This window comes from Heterocephalus glaber, unplaced genomic scaffold (genome assembly GCF_053883595.1).
Source record: "Heterocephalus glaber isolate CG9 unplaced genomic scaffold, H.glaber_assembly_v1.0 deba00001457, whole genome shotgun sequence".
Lineage (NCBI taxonomy): Eukaryota > Metazoa > Chordata > Mammalia > Rodentia > Bathyergidae > Heterocephalus > Heterocephalus glaber.
Window position 1 is genome coordinate 15,360,414 of NW_028258305.1, and position 17,668 is coordinate 15,378,081.

Genomic DNA, 17,668 nt, shown 5'->3' on the forward strand with positions numbered 1-17,668 from the left:
CGGGGCAGGCGGCAGGTTAACACCCACCACCATGGCCTCCCGCTTCCGCTTCCGGTCCAGGCGGCATGTCAACATCCGGGGCCGCGGCGCTCTCTGCGCTGCTTCTCTTCCAGATTCCCGCGGCTTATCGGTGGGCCAGTGTGTGGTGGCTTTCCCTGACTCCCGGAGACCCGGTCTCGGACCAGCCTTTTGGCAGAGAAGCGGCCGGGCCGCACGGCGAGCCGGTGAGTCCAGTGCTTGCCGCCCGCGCGACTCCCCCTGAGTGAGGTGAGCGCGGGAGGAAGAGCAAACGCCGCTGGTGCGGGTCCTTGGGCGGGAGAACTCAGGCGACGTGCCTGATGGTCTGCCCGCCGCTGCTTTTCCTTCCCGCTGTACGTACTCCTCGCTTTTCTGGCCCGAAACATCTCTCCGGCTCCTGGCCTCTCATCTGCGACCTTCGTAGCCTCTGTTCCACGCCGGGAACATTGTTCAGCCTCTGCCGTGCGTGTTCTGTGATCAGGACGAAGAAACGTGCAGTCCCCAGGCACAGTACCTGGCAGCTGGGCGTCCCAGCCCACGCGGCGGCCGCCCCCGCTTGCAAGTGTAGGTCTGTGTTGTATCAAGGAAGCGGATAAGTTTTTTTGTGTGAGGGTCAGACCAGGTGAATGTGAAATTAGGAATTTGTGTCACGTTTGACTACGTTTCGAGGAGATGTAAAAAGTTGTGGTTTCTTCTTTAAAAACTACACTTTTACGTCTCCGGTGTACGAGCTTATACAGTGCTGACCATAGAACACTTACCATATTCTTCCTTGGAGGTTAGGAGAAGACAGACTAGACTGTGTTGCTAAAGTTGCTAAAGACTGCTGGTTCTTCCCCAAATTTGAACCTAATCGAAAAGGAAGAGTGCATTGTTTTCATTTCTATACAAACCCCCCTCTCCCCCACTAGTTATTGAGCCCTGGGCCTTGACACTGAGCTGCATTCCTAGCCCATTTTGTTTTGTTTCATTTCAGGTTCTTGCTGAGTTGCTTAGGTTGGGCTCCAACTTTGTGATTCTCTGCTTCAGCCTCCTAGAATGCTGGGATTACAGGCGTGCACCATCGTGCCTGGCTTCTCTCAATTTTCTTTTAACACGATGGGTCCAGAGCACAAGGGGTCCAGAGTATCAAAGAAAACCATTTTCTAGAATTGAAATGTTGGTCATTAGTTTATTTAGCATTTCTTACTGTTTGATGTACCTTTGAGATTGGTAAAATGGCAAATAAGTAGGCTTCTGTTTTCTGTTTCTCATCGTCTACCAAGGGAGAATGTACAGATAATTGCAAACTAGTGTGGTGATAGTAAGTAGTTAAAATTTATTGAGCATTTACTTGTGTTACATACTGATATAACTACTTTGTATTACTTTCTTACCTTTATGAGGTGGGTACTGTAAATTATACACTAGAGGGATTTTAGAGTGGAGATACAAAGAAGAAATTGAGGAATTCTATGGTTGGTCAGAAAAGGCCTTCTAGGAGAAGTGATACTAAAACAGGGATTTCAAGGACTCATAGGAGTTTATTCGGTAGATAGAAAAATGCATTTTAAGCATAATTCTAGATAGTCCACTAGGGCTTTTTGGTGTAGAGTGCAGTGTGGGATAGAATCAGAAGTAGGAGATTGGTGCTAGAGAGGAAGAGAAGGTCAGTTCAGAAAAGGTTATGTCTTGCAGAGATGTGTAAGCAGAAATGTGTGATAAACCAGTGGGTCAGAACAGATTTTTTGCATTGGAATCCGCTGAAGTGACCCTGTTTTAAAAATTTTTTTTGAAACGGAATCTCGATAGGTAGCTCAGGCTGGCCTTGAATTCACTATGTAGTAAGGCTGATTCTCCTGCCTCAGCTTTCTGAGTGCTGGGATTACAGGCATGTGCCACCACGCCCAGCAATAGTAATAATTTCTGAATCAGGCTTCTGTTTTGGACATGTTAAGCTTTAGAAGTTATTTAGACATCAAGTGGACCTAACAAGTTGGTTAAGTAAATCTGAAGTTCAGAGGTGAGAGGAAGTTAGGGCTGAAGTTAATAAATTTTGGGGTTATTGGCATATAAATGTAGTTGAGCCATGGTACTGGCTGAGATGAACTAATGAGAGTAAGGAAAGAAAGACAGGCATCGTTGTATATCTGAACAGCAGTGAAGAATTAAATGGACTGGGAGGGTGTGCTCAGTCAAAGCTGGAAGAATTCAGGAAATAGACACTAAGATAGTTAGGAGAAAGAAGTGTTTCAAGAAAGAGGGAGTAGGCCAGACTTGGTAGTGCACAGCTGTAATCCCAGCACTTGCAGGGCCGAGGCAGAAAAATTTTCAAGAGTTTGAAGCCAGCTTGAGCTAGATAGTGAGACCTTGTTTTTAAAAAAAGGTGTGTGTGGGGGGGGTCGGTGTGTGGTGGGGCATACCTTAACCCAGCACTCTGGGAGGCTGAGACAGGATTGCAAGTTCAAGCTCAGCTTAAGCAATTTAGTGACTTAGTGAGACCCTGCCTCAAAATAAAAATTTTAGAAAAGGGTGAAGGCCCTGGGTTCAGTTTGTAGTACCTCAAAAACAAGCAGAAAAAGGATGTGAACAGCTAGCTGGGTGAGATGCTGCTGAGAAGCTGTATAAAATAAGGATAAGTAAATGACCATTGCGTGTGGCATCATGGAAGAGGAGTAGAGGGATAAACAGGTCTGTTGGATTGGCTTGAAATGGAGGTCTTCCTGAGGTGTATATATTAATAAAAACTAATATGCTGGGCAGGGGGTGCAGCTTCGTGCTACAGTGCTTGCCTACCATGTGGAGGGTCCAAGTCTGTGGAAGGTCTCCAGTACTGCAAACAAGACAAAAATGCTGGCTGTGGTGGCATGTGCTACTCTGGAGGTTGAGGCAGGAGGATTGTAAGTTTGTTTGCTTTTTGGTACCAGGGATCCAACTTGGGACCCTGTACTTTCAAGGCAGGTGGCTGAACGAGGATTGTAAGTTTGAGCCCAGCTTGGACAACTTTATGGGACCCTCTCTAATAATAAAAAGGACTGGAAATGTAGCTCAGGATTCCTGAGTTTAGTCCCTGGTTTTTAACCCCCAGCCCTCAACAAAAAGCTTTTACATTTTAGCAGAGTTCAGAACAGGGTTTCTCAACCTTGGCACTATTGATAGTGGGCTGTCATGGAGTATTATTCTGTGCATTATATATTTAACAGTGTCCCTGGCTGGTATCCGCTATATTGCATTAGCAACCCCGTCCCTCCCCATCCCTCATTTTGTGATATCAGGCATTTTCAAATATCCTGTAGCAGGTAAAATGGCCTGTGGTTGAGAACTATTGGTTTAAACTCTTACATAAAAGGAATAAATCTTAATGATAAATGTTTAGGCATTTAGCTTACTGAATGGGAAAATATTTAGGAACAAGCAGGGGACCTAACACTTCAATTTTTTTTTTCAGTGTAGTGAATCTACTTTGTCTTTAATGTAAGCAGTCCTGTTTATGTATCTTTCTTTCCCCTTGGACTTGGGATTGAACCTGTGGTCTGGTACTGCTTAGCAAGTACCTCTGAGCTGCATCCTAGTCCTTTTTATTTTGAGCTGGGGTGTTGCTGCGTTACTGAGGCTGACCTCAACTTGTGATCCTCCTGTCTTAGCCTCCAGGGTACTGGTATGCACCAGACCATGCTTTGCATTATATTTTAAATGATTCGTAAGGCACTTAGTCTTAATTGGTGCCATCATTGTGCATGTCTGTTATCCTCATAAAGGATTTTGGATGTAAAGGTGTAGAAGATTGTCCTGAATCTGTGTTAACTCTAAGTCATGGCCTAGAAACTATTTTGAAAAAATATTATCTAGTAGTCTGTTGACTTTTTCTCGTATAAATATGGTGTAGAATACACAGTTTTAAATTTCATTTACTTTAACTTTCTGATTTGTGGATTCTAGAGAAATTGCCCTTTATTTGGCAGAGGTACCTGTTTTTGCAAATGAGGAAGTTATCTTAATTAATTTTTTTTTTTTTTTGAGTACCGGGGATCGAACTTGGGTCCTTGCACTTGAGCAGCAGGCGATGAAACCACTGAGCTAAATCCCCGGCCCCTTATCTTAATTAATTTTTACACTTGATCTTAGCCAAAAGGCCAAGAAGCGATTATCTTAATTAACTTTTAATTACCCAAAGCAGTACAGTTCTGGGTAGAGATCAAGCAAGTTGTACAGTTGTTAATCCAACAAATAACAGTTTGGAAGCACTATTGTAGGTATTAAGGGTCCTATGAAAATGGTGTAGGTATCTATCAGGTTTGCCAAATCATTACCACTTAGAAAAGGAGATAGGACTTGTATGTAACTAATTATATTGGTAGACACAAAGAGAAAGTATTGTTAGAAAGGCTGTGTACAGATAAAATATTGTGGACCTTCAGAGGAGGGGGTTATTGTCTGTAGCAGGGCTGGGTTAGGCTTTTATCTTATTTAAGCATAATCCCATGTGAAGTTTTTCTGTTAGAGGATAGTTATTGATTTCTGATTGGTTAGATTTTGTTTGTTTTTTTTTGGTACCAGGGATCAAACTTGGGGCCTTGCATTTGCAAGGCAGGCTGCGGTACCACTGAGCTAAATTGGTTAGGTTTTGACAGTTTATGTATTAGGAGAAAATATTTGCAAGCCATACATCTGATAAGGGATTAAAATGAACTCAAACAACTGTATAGAAAAAGATTAATCTGATTAAAAAAATGAGCAAAAACCTGAATAGACATTTCTCAAAAGGAGACATACAGATGGCTAAAAAGTATATGAAAAAATGCTCCATGTCACTAATCATCACCGAGAAACAAATTAAGACCCCAATGAGGCTTTGTAACTGTCATAATGACTATTATAAAAAAGACAAAGAGGCTGGAGATTTAGCTCAGTGGTTCCACTGCCTGCCCCCAAAGTACAAGGTTCTGAGTGGTGCACACTTGTAATCCTACCATTTTGGGAGGCTGAGGCAGGAAGAACACAAGTTTGAGACTAACCGCTGCAACTTAGTGAGACCTTGTTTCAAAATAAAAAGTAACAAATGCTGAGGACCTAGGTTAGTGTTAGACCATCCCTGGGTTCAATATCCAGCAGACAAGACAACAAGTGTTGATGAGAATATGAAAAAAATGGAGCCTTTTAAAAATGTTGGTAGTACCATTATGGAAAACTGTATAGAGGTTCTTTTTTTTTTTTGGTACTGGGGATTGAACTTGGGACCTTGTGCTTATGAGGCAGGCACAATGCCACTGAGTTGAATCCCCGGTCCTGTATAGATGTTCTTAAAAAAATTAAAATTATAATCACCTTATGATCAGCAAGTTTGTTTGTATTTACCCAAAAGGCTTGAAATTATTTATTTATGTATTTTTTTGGTACCAGGGATGGAACTTGGAACCTTGCACTTGCGAGGCAGGCACTGGAACCACTGAGCTAAATCCCCAGCCCAAACTTGAAATTAGTATGTTGAAGATATGTCTGCACTTCTAGTTTTATTGCAGCACTATTCTCAGTAGCCAACATGTGGGATCAACTTAGGTGTCCATCAGCAGATAATGGATAAAGAAAGTGGTATGCATATACAGTAGAATACTCTTCAGCCTTAAAAAAGAAAGAAAATTTGCTATTTGTGACACCGTAGATGGAACTGGAGGTCATTATATTAAGAGAAGATACAGAAGACAAATGGTACATGTTCTTCCTGATAATGCAGGCTCTAAAACAAATTCTAAGAAGCAGAGGGTAGAATACTGGTTTCCTGAGAATGGCAGGTGGATAGGAGGAGTGGAAATAACTGTCAAAAGGTAAAGAGCTTGGGCCGGAGATTTAGCTCAGTGGTTCCGGTGCCTGCGTCGAAAACACAAGGTCCTGAGTTTGATCCCTGGTACCAGAAAAAAAAAAAAGGTAAAGAGCATCAATTAGAGAAATAATTTTTTTTCCCTTTGATGTGTTTGGCACTGTGTGGTTAATTTAGTAAGTTCTTTTTTTCTTTTGCAACAACATTTATTGGTACATTTTAGCTATACATAATGGTAACATTCATCATAGGGAATTTGAACCCATACATGATGTATCTTTTCCCATTTCCCCCCTTCGACCCTTCTTCCCCTCCTTATTTACAAAAGCATTTCCATTTTTTCCTTCTATTCTCTTTTCTTCTTGTCCCTTCTTTCCTTTCCCCCTCCCCCCCTCCTTTGTTCTCCTCATTTAAACATTTTCTTCCCATTTCCCAATATCTATTATACATTTTGGTCCTTATTTACACTTTGAGTTTCTCACACCAGAGAAACAATGCATTATTTAAACATGTGTATCTGATTTATTTCACTTAAGAGTATGGTCTCAAGGTGCATCCATTTAGCTAGAAATGTCTCAAGCTTATCTTTATGGCAGAGTAGTACTCCATTGTCTAAAAAACCCCACATTTTCTAGGGGCAGAGGTTTAGCTCAGTGATGCCATGCCTGCCTCACAAGTGCAAGGTTCCACAAAAAAAACTTTCACATTTTCTTTATCTGTTTGTCAGTTGATCACCGTTTGGGCAGTTTCCAAGATTTAGCTATTACAACCCGTATACTATAAACATAGGTGTGCATATAATGTCTTTCTCAGTGAGTTTGTTATTCATGTACAGGAAAGCTATTGATTTTTGAATGTTGACTTTGTATCCTGCTACGCTACTGAATTTGGTTATTAAATCTAGAAGTCTTTTGGTGGAGTTTTTAGGGTCATCTATGTAGAGTATCATGAAATCCTCAAATAATGATAATTTAATGTCTTTCCTATTCTTATTCTCTTTATTTCTTTTTCTTATCTAATTGCTGTGGCTAATGTTTCCAGAACTATACTGAATAGGAGACAGTGTCAGTGGAGATCTTTGTCTTGTTCCTGATTTTAGAGTGAAATCTTTCAGTTTTTGTCTATTTAGTATGATGTTGGCTGTTGGTTTGTTCTAGATGGCTTTCATCAGATTAAGATCTATTCCAATTTTCTGTGGGGATTTTATCATGAATGGGTGTTGGATTTTGTTGAATGCTTTTTCTGGGTCTATTGAGAGGATCATGTGGTTTTTGTCCTTGGTTCTGTTACTCATTTTTTTGGTACCGGAGATCGAACTCGGGTCCTTGCGCTTGTGCAGCAGGCAGCAAAACCACTGAGCTAAATCCCTGGCGCTTTATACTCCTACTTTTATTTATTTTTTAATTTTTATTTTGGTTCTGTTAATATAGTGTATTACATTTATTGATTTGAGTATGTTGAACCATCCCTGCATCCCTGAGATTAAGCCCACTTGGTCAGGTTGTATGATCTTCTGCATTCTGTTTCCCAGTATCTTATTGAGGATTTTTGTGTCTATGTTCTTTAGGAAGATTGGCCTATAGTTCTTTTTTAGTTTGGTCTTTCTCTGCTTTTGAGATCTAGGTGATGCTTGCTTTCATGAATGAATTTGGGAGTATTGCTTCCCTTTCAATTTCATTAAAGAGTTTGAGAAGTAGTGACATTAGGTCTTCTCTAAATTTCTTGCAGAATTCAGCAGTGAATCTGTCAGAGCCTGGGCTTGTCTTTGTTGGAGTGTTTTTAAACTTCTTTTTTTTGTCATTGGTAGGTTTTTGGTTACATCTTCAATTTCCTTGACTGATTAAAATTAGTTTATTTAGAATTTTAATATCTTCTTCATTCAGCTTTGCTAATTTGTACATGTCTAGGAATCTGTCCATTTCTTTTGTGTTTGCCATCTTTTTTTTTCCCCCATTAGGTTTATTGGTACATTTTAGGTATAAAATACAGTTACATTCGTCATTGGGATCTTGTACCATTACATGAGTCTCTTGGTTCTTATTTTTTTCCCCTTCCCCTGCCCTCCCTTCACCCCCTCCACCCTTCCCTATTTGCAAAGACTTTGTTTCCATTTTTTTCCTTTTCTCATATTTTTTCTTTTCCCTTTTTTCCTTTCCCCTGCCCCTCCCAATTCCCCTGCTCCTTTAGACCTTTTCTTCCTGTTACACAATATCAATTATACATTTTTTTAAATTACAATATCAAGATCTAGGAGACATTACCACAGATTTGACAGAATTAAAAAGGATATAGAAAGCATATTACAAAAATCTGTTTTGAAATAAATTTGACAACTTCTAAGAAGTACCTTGGAAGACAAATTAATGAAACTAACTCTGGAGGAAATACAACATTTGAATAGCACCTATTAAAGAAAGTATATTCCTAGCTTGAAAACCTACCTATATGACAACAACAGGCTCATATACATTTTAACTGTTAAATTATATCAAACATTTAAAGCAGAAACAAAAAAGGAACACTTCTCCCCTCATTTTAGGAACTCAACATTGTGCTAATCCTAAAACTGGATAAAGATAATAGAAGAAAAAAGTATGAACATAGATAGAAATTTCTTTAACAGAACAAACTATTAGAGGTCAGATCTGGCAGTATGTAGAAAGTGGTTTTGTTATAGGGATGGCAGAGTTGGTTCAGCATTGGAAGATCCACCCCCAAAAGTCATCATTTTAACAGAGGAAAGGAAAAAGCCATATGATCCTGTCACTAGTTGGAGAAAAAGTATTGGACCAAATTCTATAGCTGTTCATGGTAAAAGCTATCAGGAGACCAGAAGTAGAACAGAACCTTCTCAACAGATTAAAGACATGTACTCCATACTTCCAGTGAGAATGCCTTATATGAATGGAGAAGATACAATGCTTTCTCCTTAAGGTGGGGAACAAGGACAGATATGCTTACTCTTTATCTGTCCATTAAACTTTGAAACCTAGGCCCCACCAAAATAGTCTGGCAATAAAATGACACAATTAGGATAGGATTGGCAAGGTAGAAGCAAAATCTTTATATAGATGAAATGATCACCTACAGAGAAAAATCTCCAGGAGCCCCTAGAACTTGTATTTGAATTTAGCAGGATTAGAAAACACAAGGTATATATAAAAATTCAGGTCTGTGTATACTTGCTATAAATGAAGAATTGGATATTGAAATTTAAAAATTATGTAGGAGTACAAAGGACCTAGAAAAGTTAAAAACAAAAAACAAAAACAAGTGTTGGAAAATGTTTAGTACCTAATTTTAAGACTTCTTCTAAAGCTACAGTAATCAAGGCAGTGTTGGTGTAAGGAAAGACATATAGATCATTTGAATAAAACACTCTAGAAATAGAATCACATATATATGGTCCACTGAGTTTTGAAAGATTACTTAATATTAGCATTTTATAGAATATAAACTCAATTCAAGAGTCGAGGAAGAGATAGTGTTTTCAGCAAATGGCACTAGAACACCTGGTATCTGTATATAAAAAATTAACCTCAACCCTTTATTTCCATACATGAAAATAACTTGACGGGATCTATGAACCTAAATATGAAAGCTTAGAAGTATAAAACTTTAAGAAGAAATTATAAGGGAAAATGTTTATGAATTCAGGATAGGCAAGGACTACCTAGTATACAAAAGACATGATGTATAAAAGAAAGCAATTGATAAATGAGATTCCATCAAAATTTAGAACTTTATTTTTTTATTTTTTATTTTTTTTCCTGGTACTGGGGATCGAACTCAGGTCCTTGTGCTTGTGCAGCAGGCAGCGAAACCACTGAGCTAAATCCCCGGCCCCTAAAATTTAGAACTTTAAATGACATCATTAAAATGAAAAGTAGTCCTGAAACAGACCATATTTACAATGCATATAACCTATGACCAGAATATATAAAGAATTCTTAGAGCTCATTAATAGACAACCCAATTAAAAAGTAGACATAAGATGATAAATAGCCAGTACAGAACAAGGAAAGGTGTGCAACTCTAGAATCAGACAAATACCAATCAGTACAATAACAAGACTGAATTATACACTCATTAGGGAGATGAAGTTAAAAGTTTTAAAAGCCTTGTCATGACTTTTTCTTTTTGTTGGATTCTCCTGCTTTGCGTTTAATTTGTCACGCCCAATGGATTCATTCTGCTGGGTTTCGTGAGGTTGTGATCCTCATTTTCTTTTCCTAGGGTATTGTCTAAAATTTCTTGGAGTGCCAGTTTGATATTCATGAAGTTCCTGAGGTACTCTTTATCATGAAAGTGTCTTATTTCTCCATCATTTTTGAAAGATAGTTTTGCAGGGTACATCAATGTGGGTTGGAGGCTGTTTTCCTTTAGGGCTTGAAATACATCACTCCAAGTTCTTCTTGCCTTGAGCGTTTGCATTGAGAAGTCTGCTGTGATTCTGATGGGCTTTCCTTTGTATGTGATTTGTTTCTTTTCTCTCACTGCTTGTAGAATTTTGTTCTTCTGTTGGATTTCTGGAATCCTAACTATCATATGCCTATGTGTAGATTTTTTTTGATCAAGGCTCTTTGGAGTCCTATATGGCTCACTTATCTGTATGTCAAGTTCTTTTCCCCTCCTTGAGAAGTTTTCTGCCATCACTTCTGTGAACAGCTTTTTTATGTCATCTGCACTCGCTCCTGTTTCTTCATTGACTCCAATCAGTCTTATGTTATTGTTTGCATCGTCTAGCAGTTGCGGGATTGATTTCTCATGTTCCTTTACAATTTTAAAGCAGTTGTTCTTTTCCTCCTCACTAATTGCAATCTTTTCTTCTATATCTGAAATTCTATCCTCACATTGGTTCATTCTTCTGCTCAGACTTTTGATGGAGTTTTTCATGTCCTGGAAATCTGTTTGCATCTGTTTTATGGATTCCATTTGGTTTCTATGTTGGGATTGAATCATGTTCCTCAAATCCTCTATTTTTTTATCTGTGTCCTTTCTAGATTTATTAATCATGTTTTGCACCATGAGCAAAATCTTTGCTGTTATCTGAGTAATTATTTCTGATTTCATTTTTCCCAGATCCTCTTTTGTTGCCAGTTCAGAGAGTCCAGGTGGTTGAATATCAGATTGTTCCATCTCGTTTCCCTTTGGGGTTGCTGTAGGTGATCCAGAAGTTTGTTTTTGAGGCTTGTTTATATGTCTTCTCATTTCCATGGGGGGTGGGGTGGGGGGGCTGCTTCTGGCGCCCATGGGGCTCACCTTCTCTGCCCTAGGAGCTTGGGATGGCAGCAGGGGAGCTTCCTTCCGGGTGCTGGGAGTGGCTCAGCTTCTCTGCCCTAGGAGCTTGGGATGGCAGTGAGGGAGCTTCCTTCCGGGTTCTGGGACTGGCTCACCTTCTCTGCCCTAGGAGCTTGGGATGGTGGTGGGGGGAGCTTCTTTCCGGGTGCTGGGACCGGCTCAGCTTCTCTGCCCTAGGAGCTTGGGATGGCGGCAGGGGAGCTTCCTCTCCATCTTTTTTTTTTTTTTTTTTGATACCAGGGATCGAACTTGGGACATTGCGCTTACGAGGCAGGTGGTGGAACTACTGAGCTAAATCCCCGGCCCTTCCATCTTTAGAATACAGAGTCTTGAAGCAGGTATTGATCTTCTGGATTTCTGCAGAATCTATTGTGATTTCACCCTTTTCATTCCTAATTGCATAGATTTGAGTGTTTCCTTTTCTTGATAAGGATGGCTAAGTGTTTGCCAGTTTTATTTAATCTTTCAAAGAGCCAGCTCTTTGATTCATTGATTCTTTGTATTTTTTTTTTAGTCTCTGTTGCATTAATTTCTGCTCTGATCTTTATAATTTCCTTCCTCAAATGAGCCTTGGGCTTGACTTGCCTGTCTTTTTCTAGAAGCTTGAGGTTCAACATCAGGATTTTTATTTGAGCTTGTTGTTTTTCTGATATGGTAATTCACCATTATAAATTTCCCTCATAGGATTGCTTTCAGTGCATTCTGTAACTTCTAGTATGCTGTATTGACATTGTCATTGAATTGTAGAAGTGACTTTCTTCTGTGACCCATTGGTTGTTTAGGTGGGTGTTATTTAATACCCATCTCTTTATGAAGTTTTTGTGGTTTCTTTTGCCATTGATTTTCAATTTCATTGCACTGTGGTCTGATAATATGCATGGGAATATTTTAGTTCCTTTGCTAGTATGTGGTCTATTTTGGGGAATGTCCCCTGTGCAGCTGAGAAGAATGTGTATTCTGATGTCGTGGGGTGGAACACTCTGTAGACATCTACTAAGTCCATTTGTTCAAAAGTTTGGTTTAGTTCTAATATTTCATTGTTGGTTTCTTGTCTAGTTGATCGGTCTGTTTGTTGCAATGGTGTATTGAGGTCTCCCATTACAATTGTATTAGTGCTTATTTGATTTTTCATGTCTGTTAATATTTGTTTTATATAGTTCGGTGCACTGGTATTTGGTGCATATATATTTATATTTGTTCTCTCTTTCTTGTGTATTATTCCCAAACCTAGAATCATACCCCTAGACCAATGAGCCAGCCTGTTGTATTATTCCCTTAACAAGTATGTAGTGACCTTCTTTGTCTTGGCTTATAAATCCACTTTGTCTGCAAATAGAATCGCTACCCTTGCTTTTTCCCAGGTTTCTATCACATGGATTACTTTTCATCCTTTGACTTTCAGTCTATGAATTTTTAAAATTGTGTTTCTTGTATATTGTTGGATCTTGCTTATTGATCCATTCTGCCAGTCTGTTTCTTTTGCTTGGTGAATTGAGATCATTACATTGATGGTTTTAACTGCTATGTGTTGTTTTCCTGTTGTTGACTCCTTTTTTTCCTTCTCAGTTTAATTTCTTGCCTTGTCTGGTAGATTCATTTTGTTGGGGTTCATGGAGTTGTAATCTTTGTTATCTTTTTCTAAAATACCCTTCAGAATACTTTGGAGTACTGGTTTGGTGTTGATGAATTTCCTCAGGTGTTCTTTGTCATAGAAGTATCTCATTTCTCCATCAGTTTTGAAAGATAGTTTTGTGGGGTACATCAATCTGGGTTGGAGGTTGTTTTCTTTTAGGGCTTGAAATACTTCACTCCAAGCTCCTTGACTTGAGGGTTTGTGTTGAGAAGTTTGCTGTGAGTCTGATGGGCTTTCCTTTATAGGTGATCTATTTCTTTTCTCTAGCAGCTGTTAGTATTCTGTTCTTGTGTTGGATTTCTGGAATTATTATATGCCTTATTATATGCCTTGGTTTAGATTTTTTTTTTTGATCATGGCTAATTGCACTATTTCCTGCTTTTTCATTGATTCTGATCAATCTTTTTTTTTTTTTTTTCCAGTATGGGGGATGGAACTCGACCTTGTGCTTGCCAGGCAGATGTAGCGCCACTGAGCTATATCCCCAGCTGACTCTGATCAATCTTACATCATTCTACTTTGCATATCTAGCAGCTGTTGAATTGATTTTTCATGGTCCCTTGCTATTTTTAAGAAATCTTTCCTTTCATGGTCGCTAACTGCAATCCTGTCTTCTCTGTCTGATATTCTGTCCTCACATTGGCTCATTCTGCTGTGTATACTTGCAGTGGAAATTTTTATTTATTTATTTATTTATTTATTTATTTATTTACTGGTAATAGGGATCGAACTCAGGACTTTGCACTGCTAGGCAGGTGTAATGCCACTGAGCTAAATCCCCGGCCCTACTTTCAGTGGAATTTTAAATCTCCTAGGTATCTGTTTTGAATTTGTTTCATGGATTTCATTTCTTTCCTATGTTGGGCATTCATGGTTTCTCCATTTTCTAAGGTCCTCTATTTTTTTTTTTTTTAATCTGAATCTGCTCTACAGTTACAAAGCATGTCTTTCATTATGGTCACTGTCTGTAGTTATCCAAGAGATTATTTCTGATTTAATTTTTTTAGAGCCTTATTCATCTGGTTTTTAACTTCTGCAGTTACCAGTTCCTTTATTCCAGGTGGGTGGCTTTCGAATTGTTCCACCTCATTACCCCTAGGGTTTGCCTTTGGTGAGCTGGAAGTGTGTGTTTGCAACTTGTTTGAGTGTCTTCTCATTTTCTGTCTTCTTTTTTTGAGTTTAATTTTTGAGTTGATGGTTGTAAATTGCTTACGGCAAGTAGTTTTATTGCTAGTATTGAGAACTCTTAGGAAATGACTACGTCTCAGAGATGTCTTTCAGATGTAGCTGGCTTTGGGTTTTGAGTCTGTTGCAAGATCCTACCTCTTCAATTTATTGAGATGAGAAGTTGCTACCTACTTGGCCCAGCCTCTGGTTTTTTGACACTGGACTATAGTATTTTTTAAGACCCTTAGGCAATCTCAGTCTTGGTGTATCAGGAAGAACAGCTGATTAGTAGAATTATGTCACCTTGGCCAAAATAGTACAGTCAGCAATAACAATAGCATCAAACACAGCCTAGACAATGACAAGCTCTGGTAAATACTAATTTGCCACCTTATACCATATGAACTGGATTTGTGGTTATATAACGAAATCTAAAATGAACCAGAAAATTATATGCAGTAAATAAGCCCTCAATATGGTGATTTTACCCTCAGGGGAGAAAAGTTAAATGGGGATGGGGGAAATAATTGAGAAATAGACGAAGAGGAAGAAATTAGAAGCAAGGCTGGAGGACAAAGGAAGATAACTCGAACTTTGGGAAACTGGTGAAGAAGACAGGAAGGAAAGAGAAGAAAGAAATAACAAACAATAGAACAACAAAAAAACTAGAAGACATGTTCACACTCATATAAAATCAAGAACAAGAAAAAACAAAAACCAGAAAAGAGAGAGAGAGAGAAAAAGAAGAAAATAAGAAGTAAAAAAAAGTGTACTTCAAGTGTGTCTCTTCTGTCATTGGTAGATAGAGTGGGCAGAAAGAGTCCAGATCCACAGTGTAGTGGATAATCCCAGCAAGCCTGTACCTTTGGTTCCAGTTTAAGTATAGGCTGGTTTTTGGCTGTGAGGCTGGATCTGGATTTGAGCCTGCAAAGGTCTGTATGCCTCCTGCTTGCTTGAACTCGACTCCCTGATCTTTTGCTGACTTGAACTTGGCAGCCTCACCAACACTGGGAACCATAAAATAGAGCCACTAGATGGAGTCACATCTGTTCTGAGTCCTGAGCTCATTTGGCCCCTCACCAAAATGGCTACCGGCCAATTGCTTTCTCCTGTGGGATGTCTGAACCCAAATAACTCACCAGCCACTGCAGGCTGTGTTGTCCACTGCTCTGTTCCACTGGTGTGTTTCTCTGTTGAGGCCTCTGGGGTTGTCAGTAGTCACAGTGCATCTGCAGGTTCAAGCTGCCCCTCCCATTCAGTGAGTCTGGTCTTGGGGAGGAAGTGTCACCTGCTACCTCCTTCTTCCTTGAAATTTCTCTTTTGCTCTTCCTGTGGCCTTTAATTCTCACTTCAGATCTTTCCTGGATCCCAGGGTCCCACTTTCCTCCTTCTTGTATTCCTCACATTGTTATATTCTAGTGTCTGGATACCAAATCTTGGAGAGTGTATTTCTCTGCTGCTCACTACGCTGCCATCTTCCTGGAAGTCTCCACCCTAATTTAGTAAGTTCTGAAATTGTTCATTTCCAGATTTCTGAGAGTGGATTTCAGATGTTTTCAACACATATAATGAGGTGTGATGGATGTGTTATCTTTGATTTATTTCACATTGTATTTGTTAGAAAAGTATCATTTTGTACCCCATAGATAACTACAACTACAGTTTTTTAGTTCATAATGAAAAATAAAATTAGAAATAAAAATTTTTATTTTGTTTTACTGTTTACCTTAGGCTTGTCCGCTTGCTTAGGACTGTTGGAACTATCTTAGCTGATAATGGTCACCAAATGTTACAGGTTTTGTAAATTGAAGGCTGAAAATGAATATTAAAAGGCACAGCTACACTTTGTACGTATATTGTGAAAATACTGTCCATTTTCTTCAGAAACTTTTTAATTGATGCAAATATCAATTAAATTTGTTCTATACAAAAACATGTTCTATTTTTGTTTTTCTTGTTCTAACTGGATGCATGTCACATGCAGCAAAGTAATGTGAGAAAAAATTTTCTCGTGGGGAAAGATGATTCTGTTTTTTTACCATACTAAGTTTTCATCCTTGTGTAGTACAACTGGAGAAGCCTTCATGTATCAGATGTACAGTGTTGTAAAGAGGTTGGGAGAGTAGACTAGACATTGGAATCTAAGTAAAAATGGTAATCGAACCTGAACAGTAAATGAGGTTGTATATCTGATAAGGAATAAAGAGTTGTAAATGGAAATACAATGAAATGCTATGTCATTTGATCTTCCAATTTTGGTATATGTGCTGCCGAAGTGAGCACTATGCCATTTGATCTTAAATGACACTGTATATGTGGTCACTAGTGTCTGATATATCAGAGTGGCGAAAAAGAGAAAACAGATCTTTGGGTTGAATCAGGAAGTGGTCATTTGAGATTTGAGGCTGCAGTGATTGTGTAGAGTACAACAGTGTAAAGTTGGACTTGAGAAGCATTAGGACGAGTTGGTAAGGAAGTGGAACACTAGTTTAAAACATTGTGAAGGATCAGAAAGCCAGAAGATGGGAAACTGTAGGGTTAAGTCGTGGTTTTTTACAGACATTGTGTTTGGGCAAACCATTTATGAAGAAGAGGTTCAATATGATTAAATTAAACAATAAGGAAAGTGGTAATAAAATGTAATATTTTAGAAGGGTAAAATTAATGTTAAGAATGCAAAAACTGGGCCAGGGATTTAGCTCAGTGGTTCCGCTGCCTGCCCTGCAAGTGCAAGGACCCGAGTTCGATCCCTGGTACAAAAAAATAAAAAAAATAAGGACTGAAAAAAATTCAAGAAAGCTAAATACAATTTTTATTACATCTTTAGAGGAGTTAAAATTCTTTGACAGTTTTGGAGGAGTTAAAATTCTTTGACATAGGATTAAAAAAATTATGCCACTATTTTTGAGTCCTTAACGTATGCAGAGTTCAGAGTTTTAGGAATACATAGAAATGGAGTGCTAAGGCCAGGCATAGTAGCGCATTTCTGAAATCCCAGTATTTGGGAGGCTGAGGCAGGAGGATTGCCATGAGGTTTATCGCACAGAGTTCCATGTAGGAATATGATGCTTATAATGACAGTTACACAGTAACTGCTCAGGAGATAGGGATATGCACTTACTTATTAAGAGTATTGTCATAAGTTATAACTTTAAGAAATATACATATTGTGGAAAAGAGAAAGTTAATATAATGAGAAGAAATATTGACTGGAAAATTTTTGAAATATACCTGAGCAAATAAGTTCTTAAACTATAGGCAGGTTTGTATTCCTTACGAATCTTGAATATTGAACCCATAGAACTCTGTGTGGTAAAAATGTCAGATAATGTTTATTATGCATTCTGTCTGGCACTGTATAATGATTTACATAAATTAAAAAAAATTTTTTTTCCAGTACTGGGGGTCAAACTCAGGACCTTGCAATTATGAAGCAGGCACAGCACCACTGAGTTAAATCCCCAGCCCTACTACATAAATTAAAATTAAAACCGGATATGGTAGTGCATGTCTATAATCTCAGAGTGAGGTTGAGGCAGGAGGATGACAAGCTAAAGTTCAGCCTGTGCAGTTTAGCAACTTAGTGAGACCCTGTCTCCAAAAAAAAAAAAAAAAAAGGATGGGAATGTAGTGGAGTGCATTTTCAAAGATGTACAATATTCATTTCAGGTACTTGGTTAGTAGAATATTTTTCCCATTTAAGATGAGATGCATATTAATAAATAGTAGTCAAACTTTAGATATCAGTATTAACA

The 17,668-nt window shown here is 38.6% G+C and overlaps 1 protein-coding gene across 10 annotated transcripts in view; it reads left to right on the forward strand.

Moving 5' to 3' along the window:
* The first annotated feature begins 29 nt into the window (after window positions 1–29).
* The window catches only part of Asb3 (ankyrin repeat and SOCS box containing 3), a 365,295-nt gene continuing 347,656 nt past the window's right edge, over window positions 30–17,668 (forward strand). For 8 of the 10 annotated variants that reach the window (XM_087216391.1, XM_087216392.1, XM_087216394.1 and 5 more), the window contains exon 1: window positions 30–224. In XM_087216391.1, the coding sequence (XP_087072517.1) occupies window positions 32–224 (193 nt within the window). In that variant the 5' untranslated portion in view covers window positions 30–31. Of the gene's footprint in view, window positions 268–11,358; window positions 11,452–17,668 lie in introns of those variants that run through there. The other 2 variants (XM_087216395.1, XM_087216397.1) reach the window with 2 other exon arrangements.